At 41.9% G+C, this 24,047-nt stretch overlaps 1 protein-coding gene across 1 annotated transcript in view; it reads right to left on the minus strand.

Annotated features, from left to right (window-relative positions):
* Positions 1-24,047, minus strand: part of ltv1 (LTV1 ribosome biogenesis factor) — a 31,740-nt gene that overhangs the window by 2,178 nt on the left and 5,515 nt on the right. The window contains exons 4-10 of the mRNA XM_084319266.1: positions 22,647-22,734; positions 19,587-19,719; positions 15,948-16,164; positions 15,683-15,810; positions 12,395-12,528; positions 9,594-9,646; positions 6,296-6,493 (exon numbers count right to left, since the gene is read on the minus strand). Of these exons, the coding sequence (XP_084175392.1) occupies positions 6,296-6,493; positions 9,594-9,646; positions 12,395-12,528; positions 15,683-15,810; positions 15,948-16,164; positions 19,587-19,719; positions 22,647-22,734 (951 nt within the window). The remainder of the gene's footprint in view (positions 1-6,295; positions 6,494-9,593; positions 9,647-12,394; positions 12,529-15,682; positions 15,811-15,947; positions 16,165-19,586; positions 19,720-22,646; positions 22,735-24,047) is intronic.

Below are 24,047 nucleotides of genomic sequence, written 5' to 3' on the forward strand. Positions count from 1 at the left end.
CTGTTCTCTGGTCATTTATAGTTCATCTCTAGTGTCTCCCTCCTTGATGGCTGTTCTCTGGTCATTTATAGTTCATCTCTAGCGTCTCCCTCCTTGATGGCTGTTCTCTGGTCATTTATAGTTCATCTCTAGCGTCTCCCTCCTTGATGGCTGTTCTCTGGTCATTTATAGTTCATCTCTAGTGTCTCCCTCCTTGATGGCTGTTCTCTGGTCATTTATAGTTCATCTCTAGTGTCTCCTCCTTGATGGCTGTTCTCTGGTCATTTATAGTTCATCTCTAGTGTCTCCCTCCTTGATGGCTGTTCTCTGGTCATTTATAGTTCATCTCTAGTGTCTCCCTCCTTGATGGCTGTTCTCTGGTCATTTATAGTTCATCTCTAGTGTCTCCCTCCTTGATGCCTGTTCTGTGGTCATTTATAGTTCATCTCTAGTGTCACCCTCCTTGATGGCTGTTCTCTGGTCATTTATAGTTCATCTCTAGTGTCTCCTCCTTGATGGCTGTTCTCTGGTCATTTATAGTTCATCTCTAGTGTCTCCTCCTTGATGGCTGTTCTCTGGTCATTTATAGTTCATCTCTAGTGTCTCCTCCTTGATGGCTGTTCTCTGGTCATTTATAGTTCATCTCTAGTGTCTCCTCCTTGATGGCTGTTCTCTGGTCATTTATAGTTCATCTCTAGCGGCTCCCTCCTTGATGGCTGTTCCCTGGTCATTTATAGTTCATCTCTAGTGTCTCCTCCTTGATGGCTGTTCTCTGGTCATTTATAGTTCATCTCTAGCGTCTCCCTCCTTGATGGCTGTTCTCTGGTCATTTATAGTTCATCTCTAGTGTCTCCTCCTTGATGGCTGTTCTCTGGTCATTTATAGTTCATCTCTAGTGTCTCCTCCTTGATGGCTGTTCTCTGGTCATTTATAGTTCATCTCTAGTGTCTCCTCCTTGATGGCTGTTCTCTGGTCATTTATAGTTAATCTCTAGCGTCTCCCTCCTTGATGCCTGTTCCCTGGTCATTTATAGTTCATCTCTAGTGTCTCCTCCTTGATGGCTGTTCTCTGGTCATTTATAGTTCATCTCTAGTGTCTCCCTCCTTGATGGCTGTTCTCTGGTCATTTATAGTTCATCTCTAGTGTCTCCTCCTTGATGGCTGTTCTCTGGTCATTTATAGTTCATCTCTAGCGTCTCCCTCCTTGATGGCTGTTCTCTGGTCATTTATAGTTCATCTCTAGTGTCTCCCTCCTTGATGGCTGTTCCCTGGTCATTTATAGTTCATCTCTAGTGTCTCCCTCCTTGATGGCTGTTCTCTGGTCATTTATAGTTCATCTCTAGTGTCTCCCCTCCTTGATGGCTGTTCTCTGGTCATTTATAGTTCATCTCTAGTGTCTCCTCCTTGATGGCTGTTCTCTGGTCATTTATAGTTCATCTCTAGTGTCTCCTCCTTGATGGCTGTTCTCTGGTCATTTATAGTTCATCTCTAGTGTCTCCCCTCCTTGATGGCTGTTCTCTGGTCATTTATAGTTCATCTCTAGTGTCTCCTCCTTGATGGCTGTTCTCTGGTCATTTATAGTTCATCTCTAGTGTCTCCTCCTTGATGGCTGTTCTCTGGTCATTTATAGTTCATCTCTAGTGTCTCCTCCTTGATGGCTGTTCTCTGGTCATTTATAGTTCATCTCTAGTGTCTCCCTCCTTGATGCCTGTTCTCTGGTCATTTATAGTTCATCTCTAGTGTCTCCCTCCTTGATGGCTGTTCTCTGGTCATTTATAGTTCATCTCTAGTGTCTCCCTCCTTGATGCCTGTTCCCTGGTCATTTATAGTTCATCTCTAGTGTCTCCCTCCTTGATGGCTGTTCTCTGGTCATTTATAGTTCATCTCTAGTGTCTCCCTCCTTGATGGTTCTCTGGTCATTTATAGTTCATCTCTAGCGTCTCCCTCCTTGATGGCTGTTCTCTGGTCATTTATAGTTCATCTCTAGCGTCTCCCTCCTTGATGGCTGTTCTCTGGTCATTTATAGTTCATCTCTAGTGTCTCCCTCCTTGATGGCTGTTCTCTGGTCATTTATAGTTCATCTCTAGTGTCTCCTCCTTGATGGCTGTTCTCTGGTCATTTATAGTTCATCTCTAGTGTCTCCCTCCTTGATGGCTGTTCTCTGGTCATTTATAGTTCATCTCTAGTGTCTCCCTCCTTGATGCCTGTTCTGTGGTCATTTATAGTTCATCTCTAGCGTCTCCCTCCTTGATGGCTGTTCTCTGGTCATTTATAGTTCATCTCTAGCGTCTCCCTCCTTGATGGCTGTTCTCTGGTCATTTATAGTTCATCTCTAGCGTCTCCCTCCTTGATGGCTGTTCTCTGGTCATTTATAGTTCATCTCTAGCGTCTCTCTCCTTGATGGCTGTTCTCTGGTCATTTATAGTTCATCTCTAGTGTCTCCTCCTTGATGGCTGTTCTCTGGTCATTTATAGTTCATCTCTAGTGTCTCCTCCTTGATGGCTGTTCTCTGGTCATTTATAGTTCATCTCTAGTGTCTCCTCCTTGATGGCTGTTCTCTGGTCATTTATAGTTCATCTCTAGCGGCTCCCTCCTTGATGGCTGTTCCCTGGTCATTTATAGTTCATCTCTAGTGTCTCCTCCTTGATGGCTGTTCTCTGGTCATTTATAGTTCATCTCTAGTGTCTCCCTCCTTGATGGCTGTTCTCTGGTCATTTATAGTTCATCTCTAGTGTCTCCCTCCTTGATGGCTGTTCTCTGGTCATTTATAGTTCATCTCTAGCGTCTCCCTCCTTGATGGCTGTTCTCTGGTCATTTATAGTTCATCTCTAGCGTCTCCCTCCTTGATGGCTGTTCTCTGGTCATTTATAGTTCATCTCTAGTGTCTCCCTCCTTGATGGCTGTTCTCTGGTCATTTATAGTTCATCTCTAGTGTCTCCTCCTTGATGGCTGTTCTCTGGTCATTTATAGTTCATCTCTAGTGTCTCCCTCCTTGATGGCTGTTCTCTGGTCATTTATAGTTCATCTCTAGTGTCTCCCTCCTTGATGGCTGTTCTCTGGTCATTTATAGTTCATCTCTAGTGTCTCCCTCCTTGATGCCTGTTCTGTGGTCATTTATAGTTCATCTCTAGTGTCACCCTCCTTGATGGCTGTTCTCTGGTCATTTATAGTTCATCTCTAGTGTCTCCTCCTTGATGGCTGTTCTCTGGTCATTTATAGTTCATCTCTAGTGTCTCCTCCTTGATGGCTGTTCTCTGGTCATTTATAGTTCATCTCTAGTGTCTCCTCCTTGATGGCTGTTCTCTGGTCATTTATAGTTCATCTCTAGTGTCTCCTCCTTGATGGCTGTTCTCTGGTCATTTATAGTTCATCTCTAGCGGCTCCCTCCTTGATGGCTGTTCCCTGGTCATTTATAGTTCATCTCTAGTGTCTCCTCCTTGATGGCTGTTCTCTGGTCATTTATAGTTCATCTCTAGCGTCTCCCTCCTTGATGGCTGTTCTCTGGTCATTTATAGTTCATCTCTAGTGTCTCCTCCTTGATGGCTGTTCTCTGGTCATTTATAGTTCATCTCTAGTGTCTCCTCCTTGATGGCTGTTCTCTGGTCATTTATAGTTCATCTCTAGTGTCTCCTCCTTGATGGCTGTTCTCTGGTCATTTATAGTTAATCTCTAGCGTCTCCCTCCTTGATGCCTGTTCCCTGGTCATTTATAGTTCATCTCTAGTGTCTCCTCCTTGATGGCTGTTCTCTGGTCATTTATAGTTCATCTCTAGTGTCTCCCTCCTTGATGGCTGTTCTCTGGTCATTTATAGTTCATCTCTAGTGTCTCCTCCTTGATGGCTGTTCTCTGGTCATTTATAGTTCATCTCTAGCGTCTCCCTCCTTGATGGCTGTTCTCTGGTCATTTATAGTTCATCTCTAGTGTCTCCCTCCTTGATGGCTGTTCCCTGGTCATTTATAGTTCATCTCTAGTGTCTCCCTCCTTGATGGCTGTTCTCTGGTCATTTATAGTTCATCTCTAGTGTCTCCCCTCCTTGATGGCTGTTCTCTGGTCATTTATAGTTCATCTCTAGTGTCTCCTCCTTGATGGCTGTTCTCTGGTCATTTATAGTTCATCTCTAGTGTCTCCTCCTTGATGGCTGTTCTCTGGTCATTTATAGTTCATCTCTAGTGTCTCCCCTCCTTGATGGCTGTTCTCTGGTCATTTATAGTTCATCTCTAGTGTCTCCTCCTTGATGGCTGTTCTCTGGTCATTTATAGTTCATCTCTAGTGTCTCCTCCTTGATGGCTGTTCTCTGGTCATTTATAGTTCATCTCTAGTGTCTCCTCCTTGATGGCTGTTCTCTGGTCATTTATAGTTCATCTCTAGTGTCTCCCTCCTTGATGCCTGTTCTCTGGTCATTTATAGTTCATCTCTAGTGTCTCCCTCCTTGATGGCTGTTCTCTGGTCATTTATAGTTCATCTCTAGTGTCTCCCTCCTTGATGCCTGTTCCCTGGTCATTTATAGTTCATCTCTAGTGTCTCCCTCCTTGATGGCTGTTCTCTGGTCATTTATAGTTCATCTCTAGTGTCTCCCTCCTTGATGGTTCTCTGGTCATTTATAGTTCATCTCTAGCGTCTCCCTCCTTGATGGCTGTTCTCTGGTCATTTATAGTTCATCTCTAGCGTCTCCCTCCTTGATGGCTGTTCTCTGGTCATTTATAGTTCATCTCTAGTGTCTCCCTCCTTGATGGCTGTTCTCTGGTCATTTATAGTTCATCTCTAGTGTCTCCTCCTTGATGGCTGTTCTCTGGTCATTTATAGTTCATCTCTAGTGTCTCCCTCCTTGATGGCTGTTCTCTGGTCATTTATAGTTCATCTCTAGTGTCTCCCTCCTTGATGCCTGTTCTGTGGTCATTTATAGTTCATCTCTAGCGTCTCCCTCCTTGATGGCTGTTCTCTGGTCATTTATAGTTCATCTCTAGCGTCTCCCTCCTTGATGGCTGTTCTCTGGTCATTTATAGTTCATCTCTAGCGTCTCCCTCCTTGATGGCTGTTCTCTGGTCATTTATAGTTCATCTCTAGCGTCTCTCTCCTTGATGGCTGTTCTCTGGTCATTTATAGTTCATCTCTAGTGTCTCCTCCTTGATGGCTGTTCTCTGGTCATTTATAGTTCATCTCTAGTGTCTCCTCCTTGATGGCTGTTCTCTGGTCATTTATAGTTCATCTCTAGTGTCTCCTCCTTGATGGCTGTTCTCTGGTCATTTATAGTTCATCTCTAGCGGCTCCCTCCTTGATGGCTGTTCCCTGGTCATTTATAGTTCATCTCTAGTGTCTCCTCCTTGATGGCTGTTCTCTGGTCATTTATAGTTCATCTCTAGTGTCTCCCTCCTTGATGGCTGTTCTCTGGTCATTTATAGTTCATCTCTAGTGTCTCCTCCTTGAAGGCTGTTCTCTGGTCATTTATAGTTCATCTCTAGCGTCTCCCTCCTTGATGGCTGTTCTCTGGTCATTTATAGTTCATCTCTAGTGTCTCCCTCCTTGATGGCTGTTCCCTGGTCATTTATAGTTCATCTCTAGTGTCTCCCTCCTTGATGGCTGTTCTCTGGTCATTTATAGTTCATCTCTAGTGTCTCCCTCCTTGATGGCTGTTCTCTGGTCATTTATAGTTCATCTCTAGCGTCTCCTCCTTGATGGCTGTTCTCTGGTCATTTATAGTTCATCTCTAGTGTCTCCTCCTTGATGGCTGTTCTCTGGTCATTTATAGTTCATCTCTAGTGTCTCCCTCCTTGATGGCTGTTCTCTGGTCATTTATAGTTCATCTCTAGTGTCTCCTCCTTGATGGCTGTTCTCTGGTCATTTATAGTTCATCTCTAGTGTCTCCCTCCTTGATGGCTGTTCTCTGGTCATTTATAGTTCATCTCTAGTAGGGCTGGGCGATTAATCGGGAAGAATATCACAATCTCGATTCATAGACCTATGCAATCTCATTTCTAAATTATGAAGATTTTTTTTCTTTTTTTACTTTACTTTTTTAAATGATGACGATTCTGACTCGAGTTATTTTGTATGTTACAAGATACTTTTAAGTTTAAGTCAAGCACTTTGATATACGTTATGTTTAAGCCAAGCACTTTGATATATGTTATGTTTAAGTTTAAGCCAAGCACTTTGATATATGTTATGTTGTCTGTTTAAGAAAGAGTACAATAAAGGATTTTATTGAAAAAAAAAAAAATCGTGTGAGAGAATCGTGATCTCAATTCTTAAGAGAGAAAAATCGTGATTCACACATTTGAGCCAGAATGGCCCCGGCCCTAATCTCTCGTGTGGCCCACCTTGCGTTCCTCCTTGATGGCCTGCTTCCTGGCCCTCCTCTCCTCCGTGTTCTCCTCCTTGTCGCGGGGCTGGGTGGAGACGCGCGGCAGGTCCGAGTCGTTGATGCGCTCCATGCGCTCCGCCTGCTTGGCCGTGGGACCCAGCCTGATGGGCAGCACGTCCAGGGGGATGCCCGACTTGTTGGAGACTCGGATGGGCTGAGGAGAGACGGAATCAAAGTCTTTATTCAAACACCTTCACCACCTTTCAAATAGGAGGAATGGTTCTTTTTTCAAAGGGCTGTACCGTGAATAGTAAGATTCAAGAGATTTATTAGTCACATACATACTAGGGATGGGGGGGGGGGAATCGAAATTATAAATGTTTATGAAATATTTTTATTTATTTTTCACATGTATGTGTAAGATTTATAACTGTTTGTTGGTTTCCTTAAACATATATACGTGAATGAACAAAAATAAGTTAAAAAAAAATATATATATATAGTTATATTCTAATATATATATATTCTTTTTGTACGTTTTTCCCCCTTTTCGAGTAATACACGATCAATCGAGTATAGCATGCGATCAATCGATCTGGATTTCTTTAAAATGCCCATCCCTAATACATACACAAGACATGTAGTGAAATGAAGGTGGCCATGCCCGCCTTGATTGTGCAAAAAATACAAATAAAATAGACATAAAGAGTACTAAGATAAAATACAATGCTAAGCTTACGAATTAAAGGTAATGAGTCCTATATATACACTACTATACAATATACAGTTATACTATATATAACTATACTATACAAAAACATAGTTATGTTCTTTAAAGTGACCTTTTCTTTTGTGTTTAACACACTCCCGGCCAACCACGGACACGTCCGTGTTTCGGATCCAACGGTAGAGGGCCGGCAAGGTTGTTTTGGCCTTTATTCCATTTTAATAACCTACTCAATGTCACCGAGCGGCACTGCAGAATTACCCTACTCTTGGAATTCGGAAAAGTGCATTACCGGCCAGAGCCTCGTAGGGGCGCTGTCTCGATAATGCAGTGTTCCCTGTGGCAGAACGGTGTTTTATTTTATTTTTTAATCTTGAATGGACTTTCCTGTTAGGCTGAATCTATGCGTGTAGCATGTAGCATGGAATACGTTTTGGGGCGCTGAATTCAGTGTGCAGTAAAGGAATATATCATCAGCCAATGGACATATCGATCTACCAGATGGCGTGGTAAGAGCTTTTTCACGTAAATTACAGCCCAATCGGGCCTTGCTTTGTTAGCCAACCAGCCGATCGGTGAATACGGCTAATGCCGTTACTGGTAATAAATAATCAGAAACGACGCCCCCCCCCCCCCCCCCCCCCTTTCATGCATTCATGGTGGACCATGATACAGACAATATGCATTTAGATTTTTAGCTCTAGCTTCTGTAGGGCCGAAACACCATTCGATTTAACGTTATTAGCCATTAGCCCTGTATCTCGTTTTGCAGGAAATATACCAGACCAATCCCATATAACGCTTATATTCAAGAGGCTATAAAATGGAAACGTATTGATGAAAAAATTATTTAAGCCATTTTGAAGGGATGGTTTATAGTGTCAATTGACGATGAGAATGGACAGATAGCAATTTAGCTCTACAAACAGCCTCACGCACAATGAATACTTATTATGATAAGCTGGCCTTATAGAGCGGGTCCGTCTAATACCCGTGGCCGTCGATGTGTTAAAGTGACCTGTAGTGTGTTTGTGTGTGAGAGTGCAGGAAATAAGACTGCATTTCTGCATCACTTTTATCCAAAGTGCTTTACAACTCATGCCTCACAACAAACACTGCAGAAAACATACCCTTCGCATTTACAGCTTCATTCCAGCCTGACCCGTGTCTTGGTATGTCACAGGGCGGGGCGCGAGATAACAGTCAAAGTCCTTCACCTTTGCATAGACCTTATTGTGGTACTTCACTCAGGCAGTTCTCAGTGAGGTATAATATAGAGGGTCCAATCTTTGGAATGCAGCTGATCCTATGCTGAGGAAATCTCCATCTCTGCTTATTTTTAAAGTAAACTACAAAAAAAATGCTCATATCCAAAAGTAGTAGATAGATAAATAGGTCATACATGTAGGTATGCATTTGGTTATGTGGGTGGGTAGGTTTGTAAGGCAGGTGAGGTGGGTGGTTATGTATTATTATGTATACAGTATATGCATGTATTTACTGTGTGTATGTATGTTTGTGTTAAGTTAACACATATATTTTGAATGTATTACTGGTATTTTTAAAAGAATATGTATATTTTTGTATGTTTTGATTTTACAAAACAGGGAAAGTTCTCGATAAGCCTCTAGGCTTCCAACTTCTCCTTCACAATATGGTTATGTATTTTTATTTATTTTTTACTTTTGTTTAACTCTGTTAATAAATACAAATTCCAGCCTGACCCGTGTTTTGTTATGTCACAGGGCGAGGCGCGAGAAAGTCCTTCACCTTTGTTGCCACACCCTAAAAGCTTAACCCTTTCACTGCCACACGACACATGATCGCCGTCTGTTGTGTGATAGTAGTAAAGGGTTAAACCTTTATGATGTCGGGGAGGTTGCGACCCTCTCTGCGCCGCCCCCTATCTCCCTGTCTCCGGCTGTCTCGGAGCGATGACCGGAGTGTTGAATGTCCCGTGATTAAGACCGGGAGGAAGCGACCCTCTTTGCGCCTTCCCTGTGCCTCAAATAGATCCGCTATCAGCTATCTTTAATCTTTCAAAATGCTCAGTTGCTATCGCTATCAGCTCTATCTTTAATTTTTCAAAATGTTCAGTTGCTATTGCATGCACTCATCTGTGTTTCACTACACACTTGAGTGCATGCTTACCAACTGTTAGTCTGCAACACTACTATCGCCGACATCTAAGAAGGGAGATCCCCCCTTAAATGGCCCTTCTAAGGTTTCTCTCCTTCACACTGCCTGTGGTGCATTTTTTTCCTATTGTTAGGTTTTAGTGAGTTTTTCCTTACCTTCGCGTGGGGTATGTCTGGGAGTGCTTGCATTTATTCATTTATTTTGCATTTATTTTAAATTTGTTGGACCTTATGGTGTTCTTGTTTTGTTCTTGACTTATTGTTATGTTTCTTCTCGACTTGTTTAAAGAAGACGTGTCCGGCCCATGGGGACATTAACGTGTGTTGTCGGGCCTTACAAATAAAATAAATTTGATTTGATTAACATTGTCGTGTGGCAGTGAAAGGGTTAACACATAAACGTGCCCAGCAATACAGTAGTCCAAACATCGCACGTATTCTCAACATACCTTTGGTGGATCTTGAATGATTTTGGGCCGGTTATATAAATTGGAATATGTACCTAGAGAAAACAAGATAATAGTGTTACTCAAACGGATCTTGACAGACCTAACAAAAATGACATCCTACACTGTTAAAAGGGGGGATATCACCCAATTTTAAGAATTCATAATTGTTATTCCTACAACCCAGTATTAATATCTCTAAGCAACAGAATATATGACTCACCCCCATCGACTTCCACTAGCATGGTTAGCATGACGCTAACATTTTATGTTTCCTACACCTAAGTGAATGGACAAATCAGATACGGTTCTTAAAAAACTTGGACTATCCCTTTAAGTGATCAATAGTAACAAACAATAATAACAAAATAATTATAAATACATGAACACACAGTTCCCTATACCTCTTCTTAGCCCTCATCTAGTCACTAAAAATGTGCTATAGACAAGTCGGCCACTAGTCCAAGTTCAGATATTTTCAACATGTCAACTATCTACATTGCTCTTGACTTTTTGTTTTATAATTTCTTTTTCATTACGATTATTCTGTTTGACAAAGCTTGATATTATGATTTATTTAGAGGAATGTAAAGAATACATGTTCAAAAATAAACTTTTCATTCAAACCTTTCGTTCAAGTTCAGATCAAACTGTTACAACTAGGCTTTGCAGATCAAAACATGAATCAAGATCGAGCAATTGCGTGTCCAATTTCCCGCTTCAAATGTTGTCAGAAGCATATTTTACATTGAAATAGAGGTTAAAAAAGAGAGAGCCGAGCGGGAGCAGAGAAACTAGCAGCGCTGTCGAGTCGTTCGCTTTGAGAAATCAGTGCCGATCGGTAAACGTATTTCACCGTTGAATCGGCGTGAATTTGTAGCGATTAGCCAGCTAGTGTTTCAGTCACTCCCTTTGAGAAATCGTAAAGCGGCGTGCAGACTTCTGGTTGGGAAATCGTAAAGCGGCGTGCAGACTTCTGGTTGAGAAATCGTAAAGCGGCGTGCAGACTTCTGGTTGAGAAATCGTAAAGCGGCGTGCAGACTTCTGGTTGAGAAATCGTAAAGCGGCGTGCAGACTTCTGGTTGAGAAATCGTAAAGCGGCGTGCAGACTTCTGGTTGAGAAATCGTAAAGCGGCGTGCAGACTTCTGGTTGAGAAATCGTAAAGCGGCGTGCAGACTTCTGGTTGAGAAATCGTAAAGCGGCGTGCAGACTTCTGGTTGAGAAATCGTAAAGCGGCGTGCAGACTTCTGGTTGAGAAATCGTAAAGCGGCGTGCAGACTTCTGGTTGGGAAATCGTAAAGCGGCGTGCAGACTTCTGGTTGGGAAATCGTAAAGCGGCGTGCAGACTTCTGGTTGAGAAATCGTAAAGCGGCGTGCAGACTTCTGGTTGAGAAATCGTCGAAGTATCAATAATAGTAAACCCAACTAACTGATATCAAAGTATCAATAAACTAATAATAATAATAATAATAATATCTTAAATTTATATAGCGCCTTTCAGGAGACCCAAGGCGCTTAACAGCTAAGGGAGGGGGACAGGGAACAACGTAACAAAAGTGAATATCAAAGTATCAATAATATTAAACCCAACTAACTGATCAAAGTATCAATAAACTGATATCAAAGTATCAATAATATTAAACCCAACTGACCGATATCAATAATATTAAACCCAACTGACTGCTATCAAAGTATCAATAATATTAAACCCAACTGACCGATATCAATAATATTAAACCCAACTGACTGCTATCAAAGTATCAATAATATTAAACCCAACTGACTGATATCAATAATAGTAAACCCAACTGACCGATATCAACATATCAATCATAAGTAAACCCAAATGACTGCTATCAAAGTATCAATAATATTAAACCCAACTGACTGATATCAATAATAGTAAACCCAACTGACTATCAACATATCAATCATATTAAACCCAACTGACTGCTATCAAAGTATCAATAGTAAACCCAACTGACTGATAAACATATCAATAATAGTAAACCCAACTGACTGATATCAACATATCAATAATATTAAACCCAACTGACTGCTATCAAAGTATCAATAATAGTAAACCAACCGACTGATATCAAAGTATCAATAATATTAAACCCAACTGACTGACATATCAATAATAGTAAACCCAACTGACTGATATCAATAATAGTAAACCCAAATGATATCAATAATAGTAAACCCAAATGACTGCTATCAAAGTATCAATAATATTAAACCCAACTGACTGACATATCAATAATATTAAACCCAACTGACTGCTATCAAAGTATCAATAATATTAAACCCAACTGACTGATAAACATATCAATAATAGTAAACCCAACTGACTGATATCAATAATAGTAAACCCAACTGACTGCTATCAAAGTATCAATAATATTAAACCCAACTGACTGATAAACATATCAATAATAGTAAACCCAACTGACTGATATCAATAATAGTAAACCCAACTGACTGATATCAATAATAGTAAACCCAAATGATATCAATAATAGTAAACCCAACTGACTGATAAATAATAGTAAACCCAAATGATATCAATAATAGTAAACCCAAATGACTGCTATCAAAGTATCAATAATATTAAACCCAACTGACTGCTATCAAAGTATCAATAATAGTAAACCCAACTGACTGATATCAATAATAGTAAACCAACTGACTGCTATCAAAGTATCAATAATAGTAAACCCAACTGACTGCTATCAAAGTATCAATAATAGTAAACCCAACTGACTGCTATCAACATATCAATAATAGTAAACCAACTGACTGATGATTGTTTCACAGTCCCATTTGTCCAGTGGAGGTCCCTCTATGACCAGAGTCTCCATCTCCTCCTCCTCGTCCTCCTCCTCCCTCACGGCGGGCAGCTCTTTGGGCCCCAGGTCATCTGGCCGCTGGAAGCTACGACACAAACATGACGACGTCAATATTCTTTTCATTTGGAATAATAACATTCTTAGTCAGCTGAACCCGACGAAGACCTTAGGCCAAATGACAAGGAGTACCTTTTTTGTTTTTAACCTTTATTTACCAGGGTAGGTTCTTTATTAGGGGTGTAACGGTACACGTATCCGTACCGAACCGGTTCAGTACGCGTCGTGTACCGAACTAATGCAACGGTACGTTAACTACTAACATAACGCACGTGCAGAACTATTTTTTGCCGTGCAGAATTTTATTCCAAACGCCAAATTCACGCCAAAATATGGTTGTAACACAGCAGGGTCATTACCATTTTTTTTTTTTTATCCACTTTTTCGCCCATTTTCAATTTTTCTCCCATCCCAATTTTTTCGTATATCGTCCAATTCAACCCTCCCCTGTCACGAACGCTGTTTCTTGCCTCCCACAAGCCGGCTGCAATGTGGACTAAGTCATACATAGCACAAGTCCCCTCCGATACTCGAGGTAGCAGCCGTCGCATCTTTCCACCTGCGCGGCTCGATCTCTCAGCGTCGGGGGTCTGCGCTTTGGAGGGGCGCCGCCCCCGTCGCTTCCTGATTCTACTGCACAGGCGCACCAACCGACCTGTAGGAGTCACTGTCCACAATGCCCGATCCCCACCCATCAGTTTCCCTCCCCCTAATACTGCCAATGTGTATTAGTATGAACGACCAGCTAAACTGAAAGCAATGTGGAGCGCTGGGCTCGAACAGGGAGATGATCCGTTTGAGCCCAGTCTCCAGTATTCGTGGTGAGCGCCTTGCCCACTGCACCACGTAGCCGCCCCACAGCAGGGTCATTACTGAAAATGTTCATCCTTTTCTTGTTCGCCAAATAACACACACACATACATAGGCCTGCCACGATAACACATTTTGCTGGGCGATTAATTGCCCCCGAAAATATCGCGATAAGCGATATTATTGCGACCGGTTAGAGAATTTTTTTTTGGAGAAATTTATTTCCCAAAACTTTTATTTTGAAGCCCACCGCTCCGTCTTTTCCGGTGTTTTAGACTTTTATTTTGAAGCCCACCGACCGGACCGGAAGTATTGTTGTGATTATCAGGTACTTTTTTAGTCCCTGCTCTGTCGTGGTTCCAAGCGAGTAGAAGTGAGATGCATGCATCTTATTCAAATCAAATCAAATCTTATTGGTAGAAGTGGTACCAGAAAAGTCACGTGAAACACTGCAGACCACTGATGGTCAGAATAGAGACGCGTCACTCCTTGGAGAGTCTGAGGGAGTCTGAACGAAAACAGAACGCCGCCATCTTTAATGTCTCGCATAGGATTTCATAATCATTATGTTTGCAGCAGGCACAAGTGCAATAAACAAAGGATACAGTCACTGTGTATTCTGCCTCATTTATTGATTAAACAAAACCGACATCAACACAATTTGCCACCGAGCGGAGAGTTTAGTCTCGCAAAAAGATCACTGACTTGTTAAGGCTTGTTGTTAGGTTAGGTGCTAATGTTGTGCTAGCGTTTTAGCATGGCTATCGTACATAGCGTGATCAATATAACTCGCTATTGATTGTTTGTATGAGTAACGTTAATGCTAGTAGAATAGACACAATGAGGGGTAACGTTAGCCCCACGGAGCTCCTGTGCTGTGTTCTGTAGTAAAGCCAGCGGCCCGCCTCCCAACACGGACAGTGACTGACAAGGGACACTGGTTCCGCCTCAAACAAACGCGCAAATAGCAATTAATCGCGCCCGTCAAAATCATTGCATTCATTTTAATTATCGCGGCAATTAATCGATTTATTGCTTATCGCGGCAGGCCTACACACACAACATACTCTCCTGTCGAGCTGCTGCTGTGTTTAAATCCAAAATATTGATAAATCCTCTGCCATTGTTGTGTAACATACATGTAATCTCTTCTCTCGTCTACTTTCTCTGCTCCATGTGAAGTTAAATCTACTCTAGAAGTGAAACTGAAACATAAAAAGCGTACACCAGTGGGGGATGGGGCGGTAAACAATTAATTTACTCAGTGGATGCCTGAACACAGAATGACACCGGTATCACTGACTACCGCGGCAAGCCGGTGGAACGAAGTATAACTTAATAAAAGATCATTATATTTAATAATAATTATAATAAATATATTTTTTCCTGTACCGAACTCGGAACTCGTACCGAGCCCAAAACCGAGGTACTTACCGTGGCTTCTGTGTACCGTTACACCCCTAGTTCTTTATAAAATAAAAAATAACTGAACTGAACCTGTATTTACCAGGGTAGGTTCTTTATAACCTTTATTTACCAGGGTAGGTTCTTTATAACCTTTATTTAACCAGGATAGGTTCTTTAACCTTTATTTACCAGGGTAGGTTCTTTATAACCTTTATTTACCAGGGTAGGTTCTTTATAACCCTTATTTACCAGGGTAGGTTCTTTATAACCTTTATTTACCAGGGTAGGTTCTTTATAACCTTTATTTAACCAGGATAGGTTCTTTAACCTTTATTTACCAGGGTAGGTTCTTTATAACCTTTATTTAACCAGGGTAGGTTCTTTATAACCTTTATTTAACCAGGGTAGGTTCGCTGAGCCCAGATGTTCTTTTTCAGCAACGCCCTGCTTCACATTCACACCTGGGAGCTGCCCAGTACAACCACAGTCTGACACCGTTACCTGGGAGCTGCCCAGTACAACCACAGTCTGACACCGTTACCTGGGAGCTGCCCGGTACAACCACAGTCTGACACCGTTACCTGGGAGCTGCCCGGTACAACCACAGTCTGACACCGTTACCTGGGAGCTGCCCAGTACAACCACAGTCTGACACCGTTACCTGGGAGCTGCCCAGTACAACCACAGTCTGACACCGTTACCCGGGAGCTGCCCAGTACAACCACAGTCTGACACTGTTACCTGGGAGCTGCCCAGTACAACCACAGTCTGACACCGTTACCTGGGAGCTGCCCAGTACAACCACAGTCCGACACTGTTACCTGGGAGCTGCCCAGTACAACCACAGTCTGACACTGTTACCTGGGAGCTGCCCAGTACAACCACAGTCTGACACCGTTACCCGGGAGCTGCCCAGTTACAGCATTATATCCTTTACATACAAATGAAAGACGTGCTTCACTCACTCCTTCTCCTTCTGCTTGAAGTAGTCTTTGATGATCTCCTCCAGGCGAGCGCTGTCTGGTTCAATGTAGCCCTCCAGCTCTGCGTTGTCCAGGGCTCCGATCTCATCGTCATCAAACTGCTCATAGAACTGAAACGCACAAATACACACACACACACAAATACAGACAGTTTGAACCTACAGTGAAGACTATAGTGAAGATTCCACTGCTAACGACTATACACAGATGATCTCACTGCTAACGACTAATGAGGTGAACGTCTCACCTTCTCGAAGCGGTCGTCCAGCAGAGTGAGCTGCTCGTTCCTCTGCATGACGGAGGAGGTGAGGGAGTACTCTGTGAAGCGACTCTTCGTCTCCTCGTCCATGAACATGAACTCCCGGCCGCGCCCCTCGCCGTCCTCCCCCGACATACCCCCCTCTGAGCCAATGTCTCCCTCTTCGTCGGTGTCCTCCCACTCGTCATCATCGTCCTCATCGCCTCTGCAACAGTTTACATGTAGGTATTGATCATTTACAAATAAGCCATCGATACCTACCACCCCAAGGGATGCCAGACAGGCCACGGCACGGCTAAACCCTGGCTAGTGGAGACGAGGCCACAGCACGGCTAAACCCTGGCTAGTGGAGACGAGGCCACAGCACGGCTAAACCCTGGCTAGTGGAGACGAGGCCACAGCACGGCTGAACCCTGGCTAGTGGAGACAAGGCCACAGCACGGCTAAACCCTGGCTAGTGGAGACGAGGCCACGGCACGGCTAAACCCTGGCTAGTGGAGACCAGGCCACAGTACGGCTAAACCCTGGCTAGTGGAGACGAGGTCACAGCACGGCTAAACCCTGGCTAGTGGAGACCAGGCCACAGTACGGCTAAACCCTGGCTAGTGGAGACCAGGCCACAGCACGGCTAAACCCTGGCTAGTGGAGACGAGGCCACGGCACGGCTAAACCCTGGCTAGTGGAGACGAGGCCACAGCACGGCTAAACCCTGGCTAGTGGAGACGAGGCCACAGTACGGCTAAACCCTGGCTAGTGGAGACCAGGCCACAGCACGGCTAAACCCTGGCTAGTGGAGACCAAGCCACAGTACGGCTAAACCCTGGCTAGTGGAGACGAGGCCACAGCACGGCTAAACCCTGGCTAGTGGAGACAAGGCCACAGCACGGCTAAACCCTGGCTAGTGGAGACGAGGCCACAGCACGACTAAACCCTGGCTAGTGGAGACAAGGCCACAGCACGGCTAAACCCTGGCTAGTGGAGACCAGGCCACAGCACGGCTAAACCCTGGCTAGTGGAGACGAGGCCACAACACGGCTAAACCTTGGCTACATTTACATTTAGTCATTTAGCCGACGCTTTTATCCAAAGCGACTTACAAGTTCTGTACGACAAGTCATCAGGAAAGATAAGATAAGATAAGATATGATATTCCTTTATTGATCCCCTTGGGGAAATTCAGGCATCATAGCAGCATGGGGGGGGGGGGGGGGGTACAGGTAGTAAAACAACACAGTATACAGGTAGTAAAAAACAACACAGGCAGTGTAAACAATTAGCTAGCTGAGGAATATTCACATTATTCACAGTGTCACATAAGGTGCAGTATGCATGAGGTAGTGTTATAATTTACTATCTACTGAGTATACATTATTCACAGTATCACGGTATCCACTGAAATATACATTATTCACAGTATCACAGTATCCACATAGGGTGCAGTAAGCCTAAGGTAGTGTAGGTTGTCCAACCACAGCAGGAAGGGTACAACTCACAGCTGAGTAACAATGTAAGTGTTGAGTGCTACGGTGTAGGTTAGTATATTAGGACAAGTGCATGACAGTAAGGTTAGTTAGGGTTAGATTTATTTTCATTACAGATAATGGTTGAAGAAGTGCGTATTTAGTTGACGGCGAAAGATTGGACGGGTTTCGGCTGTCCTAACTGGGGTGGGCAGTTCGTTCCACCATTGTGGGGCCCCCATCTGCCCTTATTATATTAAATTAAATAAAGGTCTTACTCCACAGTATGTAGTAAAGATGAAGTTAATAAAGGTCTCACTCCAGTATGTAGTAAAGATGAAGTTAATAAAAGGTCTCACTCCAGTATGTAGTAAAGATGAAGTTAATAAAAGGTCAGTATGTAGTAAAGATGAAGTTAATAAAAGGTCTCACTCCAGTATGTAGTAAAGATGAAGTTAATAAAAGGTCTCACTCCAGTATGTAGTAAAGATGAAGTTAATAAAAGGTCAGTATGTAGTAAAGATGAAGTTAATAAAAGGTCTCACTCCAGTATGTAGTAAAGATGAAGTTAATAAAGGTCTTACTCCAGTATGTAGTAAAGATGAAGTTAATAAAAGGTCTCACTCCAGTATGTAGTAAAGATGAAGTTAATAAAAGGTCTCACTCCAGTATGTAGTAAAGATGAAGTTAATAAAAGGTCTCACTCCAGTATGTAGTATTAGTAAAGATGAAGTTAATAAAAGGTCAGTATGTAGTAAAGATGAAGTTAATAAAAGGTCTCACTCCAGTATGTAGTAAAGATGAAGTTAATAAAAGGTCTCACTCCAGTATGTAGTAAAGATGAAGTTAATAAAGGTCTCACTCCAGTATGTAGTAAAGATGAAGTTAATAAAAGGTCTCACTCCAGTATGTAGTAAAGATGAAGTTAATAAAAGGTCTCACTCCAGTATGTAGTAAAGATGAAGTTAATAAAGGTCTCACTCCAGTATGTAGTAAAGATGAAGTTAATAAAGGTCTCACTCCAGTATGTAGTAAAGATGAAGTTAATAAAAGGTCTCACTCCAGTATGTAGTAAAGATGAAGTTAATAAAAGGTCTCACTCCAGTATGTAGTAAAGATGAAGTTAATAAAGGTCTCACTCCAGTATGTAGTAAAGATGAAGTTAATAAAGGTCTCACTCCAGTATGTAGTAAAGATGAAGTTAATAAAAGGTCTTACTCCAGTATGTAGTAAAGATGAAGTTAATAAAAGGTCTCACTCCAGTATGTAGTAAAGATGAAGTTAATAAAGGTCTCACTCCAGTATGTAGTAAAGATGAAGTTAATAAAGGTCTCACTCCAGTATGTAGTAAAGATGAAGTTAATAAAGGTCTCACTCCAGTATGTAGTAAAGATGAAGTTAATAAAAGGTCTTACTCCAGTATGTAGTAAAGATGAAGTTAATAAAGGTCTCACTCCAGTATGTAGTAAAGATGAAGTTAATAAAAGGTCTCACTCCAGTATGTAGTAAAGATAAAGTTAATAAAAGGTCTTACTCCAGTATGTAGTAAAGATAAAGTTAATAAAAGGTCTCACTCCAGTATGTAGTAAAGATGAAGTTAATAAAGGTCTCACTCCAGTATGTAGTAAAGATGAAGTTAATAAAGGTCTCACTCCAGTATGTAGTAAAGATGAAGTTAATAAAGGTCTCACTCCAGTATGTAGTAAAGATGAAGTTAATAAAAGGTCTCACTCCAGTATGTAGTAAAGATGAAGTTAATAAAAGGTCTCACTCCAGTATGTAGTAAAGATGAAGTTAATAAAAGGTCTCACTCCAGTATGTAGTATTAGTAAAGATGACGTTAATAAAAGGTCAGTATGTAGTAAAGATGAAGTTAATAAAAGGTCTCACTCCAGTATGTAGTAAAGATGAAGTTAATAAAAGGTCTCACTCCAGTATGTAGTAAAGATGAAGTTAATAAAGGTCTCACTCCAGTATGTAGTAAAGATGAAGTTAATAAAGGTCTCACTCCAGTATGTAGTAAAGATGAAGTTAATAAAAGGTCTTACTCCAGTATGTAGTAAAGATGAAGTTAATAAAGGTCTCACTCCAGTATGTAGTAAAGATGAAGTTAATAAAAGGTCTTACTCCAGTATGTAGTAAAGATAAAGTTAATAAAAGGTCTTACTCCAGGCCAGCAGCTCCGTTCACGTCATTGGCCTTGATGATGAAGTCATCTTCTAACATATTTCCAGGGTCGTCGTAGTCAAAGTCTTCATCGAGAGCCGCTACGATGTCTGGGTCCATGTCCAGCCGCGGTCCTGGGAGGGAGAAGAACGTGTTCCTTAGTGGACCTGCCCCCTCGGGTCTTAATTAACCTTTTAAAAAGGTGCTAGAGGGAGGTGTAGTCCAACGTCACTTTGGACCGCCCGTGCGGTCCACCCGTTTAGGGATTTATCGTTGGGAAAATGGATTATCGGCTATTGTAATCATTCTGCCTCATGAACATTGGCCAGCTTTCCATTTTTGCACAAAATGAGTTCCCTTCCACCACTAACCTTGTTGGTTGAAATTGAATTTGACGTCATTATTTTACGATCAATTGTGAATATTTTCATGTTGAGCTATAGATTGTGGATGAATACGCACAGAAAAGGTACACCGTGCAAATGTTCATGCTTTATCTGTTTTAAACGAGACGATTTAGAAACGGGGAAATACATTGCGATTTCAAGCGAGGTGGACCGGCCGGAAACAACAATGATGTAACCTAAACCACTACACCTCAACCTACAACATTCAGCCACTAGGTGTCGCACTAGAGCACCAACGTGTCATCTATCTATCCAATCAGGTGCATTCCATGTGGGGGAAATGGGAAGTAGGGAGGGGGATACATGCAGCAACATGTAAACAACATTCATTTTGGACTGGCTTTTTTTAATGGAAAAATATCACTTCAATAGAAAACCCTCCCATTAGCAACCTATCATGAGGGCAAGACCAGCGGAATCAACCTGCTGTGTATTCAAGAGCACAACTGTGTGTACAGCACCTAATGAAACCTGTGCCCAATATGACCTCTTATCCTCATCCGTCTGTGTGCCACACTGCGGTTACCTCTTAGGGCCACAGGGGGGCATCGTTGTATGAATCTTGGATAGAGCAGGTTTTAAAAAAATTACTACACAATTACTCAATTACTTTCACTTGTGTTTTTTTATCATATCCGAGGACAGTTCATAAACAATACAGTCTCCCGTGGTGATAACTAACTGAGAATGAGCCTGAGCTGTGATGATGTCACGTGGCTGTGATGTCACGTGGATGTGATGTCACGTGGATGTGATGTCACGTGGCTGTGATGTCACATGGATGTAAAGGCGGAGACGTCTTAATAATAACCAGGAGACGGACCACTGTGGTCGTTTTCAACGAGGGACCCTGCGACACTAAACGTGGCGACGTCAACAAAACCACTTGTTACAAAACAAACATATTCAGAGAAAATAAGTAAATGTGATGTGATTTCTTTTAATTCAATTAAAATGATCCATTTACTGCATTTTGGAGGTGAGATTTGAGTTTCAAGATGAAAATTAACAATGACCTCTGACCTCTGCTAAAAACACAGAGAGGTCGCTAACCAAGGACTCGGGGGCATAAACCACCGGGTGTAGAAGCTAGTCTACATGAAGAAAAGGGTATTTTTTAAAATCACTAAATTGTCCTTTTTGACCAAATAGGGAGGTGTAGTGGTTACTTCCTGGTCTATAGGGAGGTGTAGTGGTTACTTCCTGGTCTATAGGGAGGTGTAGTGGTTACTTCCTGGTCTATAGGGGGGGTGTAGTGGTTACTTCCTGGTCTATAGGGAGGTGTAGTGGTTACTTCCTGGTCTATAGGGAGGTGTAGTGGTTACGTCATCGCTGTTTCCAGCCGGTCCACCTCGCAGAATTGCAATGTATTTCCCCATTGCCCATTTCTAAATCGTCTCGTTTAAAACAAATAAAGCATGAACATTTGCACGGTGTACCTTTCTGTGCTTATTCATCCACAATCTATAGCTCAACATGAAAATATTCGCAATTAAATCATTAAAAAAAAAATCGCCAAATTTTATTTCAACCAAAAATGCTTAAACAATAATGTTAGTGCCAAAATGGAAAGCTTTCCAATGTTCATGAGGCAGAATTGTTACAATAATCCATTTTCCCAATGATAAATCCCTATACGGGTGGACCTCGCGGGCGGTCCAAAGTGACGTCAGACTACACCTCCCTATTCATCATTCTGTGTCGTCAGAAATCTCTATATATATATATAGTCGAGAAATATATTTATTAATATATGTATAAAAGTTTAAATAACCCACCAGAGGAAGACCTGCTAACAAATTTGGATCATAACCTGTGGTGTAAGAAACCAGGCTGTGAGCATTTTCAATTGTACTCGAAAAGGTCCTAACAGGTACCGAATGTCATTATTATAATACTTTTCTTTTGGTTACATTCGAAGCTTCTATTGAAGTATTCGAATGAAGCTTTGAATGTCTGTCGTCATATTTTATGACGTAATCATAAAAAAAAGGAAATCCTCAATTTGAATAAAGTGATTAATGAGTTTTTTTTTTTTATTAAATCAACTTTCTTTAATGAATATAACTCATCAGTTTCGTCAACATAAATAATCCAATGAGGGCACGGTTGGGTACGAAAGTGATGGTGACGTCTTGATGGAGCGCCGAGCGGATGCAGATAGGCTACATCATCATTTATGATAAATGTTTTATTAAATTTATTAAATTTTTATGACGAGTCATATACTATAATAGTATAATATTAGTGTGTAGCCTAATCTTTATCTGCAACTGTGAAGAAAACCCCCATTGGTTTAACCCTTTCACTGCCACACGACAGCCGGTTAACCCTTTCACTGTGACAATACAGAAGGTTAGCCCTTTACTATCACACAACCGACAGCGATGCTCCATCATTAGCATCATTAGCCACGCAAATGCGGAGCTAATGATGCTAATGATGGAGCATCGCCGTCGGTTGTGTGATAGTAAAGGGCTAACCTTCTGTCGTGTGGCAGTGAAAGGGTTAAACAGAATGAATAGGAAAAAAAAAATATATATATATATATATAAAAATTATTGGTTGATTTACAATTCAAATGTCAACGTTATGAATGAAGCGTCGAACTATTCCGTACAGCCCTGCTAACAGGTGAAGCCAGGTGTTCTTACCTGAGATGGGAGCTGCTTTGTTCAGAAGACCCACCTCTTCTTCAAACTCCGAGGCGAACACAGAGGAGGGCAGGTTGATGCTGGGCACCTGTTCATCGGACACAACAGCACTTTTAATATAGTGTATCGTTTTACTGAACGCACAGAGAGGAAACCGGTATCCATCTTCTTGTCCGACTCTGACGGAGAAGACGGTGAGCACAATGTCGACGTGTTCCTTTAAATTACGTGCTGCTTATTCCACATTATTTGTACGTGGTTCAGTCTATACATGGTCCTCATTCCGAACGATCTCTCAAATAGCACCTTTTACTAGGGATGCCCCGAACACGTTTTTTTGCCACCGATACCGATCACCGATCGCCTACGAGTCATATCGGCCGATACCCTGCCGATACCGATCGTTTTTGGTTTTCTTATAGCAGCTGGCAGTATTATACTGTAGGTCTAACACAGGCATTCTCAAAGTCCGGTCTAAATGATCTAATCTAATCTTAGAAATTAAGTAAAGTGAATAGTACTGGGTGTTAAGCATAACGGTATCCAAGTTAATTTACTTCTGACCATTATAGTCAAAGTATTTTCCTATGAACTGAAACTGATAAGATCACATAAGGCTAGCATCATTGGCGTTCAGTTACAGCTATGAAGCACGATAGCTAATTAGCCAACAGCTGCAAAAACTAATGTCAATGATGTTATAAGACATTGATATCAGGAGCTATCTGTAGCTACTGCTAGCCAGCTAGATAACGTTAGACAACGCCTCATGTATTAAACTAAAGTGAATAGTTTACTGGGCCATTTTGTTTAAACACTAACGTTAGCCAACGGAACGATAGCTAGTTAGCCAACAGCTGCGAAAACGAATGTCAATGATGATATCAGACATTGATATCAGGAGCTATCAGTAGCTAGCCAGCTAGATAACGTTAGACAACGCCTTGTGTATTAAACTAAAGTGAATAGTTTACTGGGCCATTTACGATACTGATCGCTGGCCGATCGATCGGGGCATCCCTACCTTTAACACTATCAGTGCCGACCTTGTTTACATTTTTACCCCGTTGAATGCCATCATCCACTTCAATATTAGCGTTAAAAACGCCTAATCTATGTTTTTAATTATGGCTATGTGTCTAATCTGCCCGTCGCTTATCAATGACTTGTTTGCAGTCAACATTGCCAAAACGGATTGTTGATTGATTATCGATAGTATATGTGTACTTATGCACGCTATAGATGCGGGCTGAAAAATCTATTCTCTCGTTTCCTCAAGATCACACACACACACACACAGGGACACGCTGTTATCTCAGTGAATACAGCTCCGATTACCCCAAGACTGGTAACATAGACTCCTTACCTTAGGTCAGATGTTCTCCAAAAAGATTATTCCAA

Source organism: Notolepis coatsorum (assembly GCF_963971535.1).
Source record: "Notolepis coatsorum genome assembly, chromosome: 7".
In the NCBI taxonomy this organism is placed as follows: Eukaryota; Metazoa; Chordata; class Actinopteri; order Aulopiformes; family Paralepididae; genus Notolepis; species Notolepis coatsorum.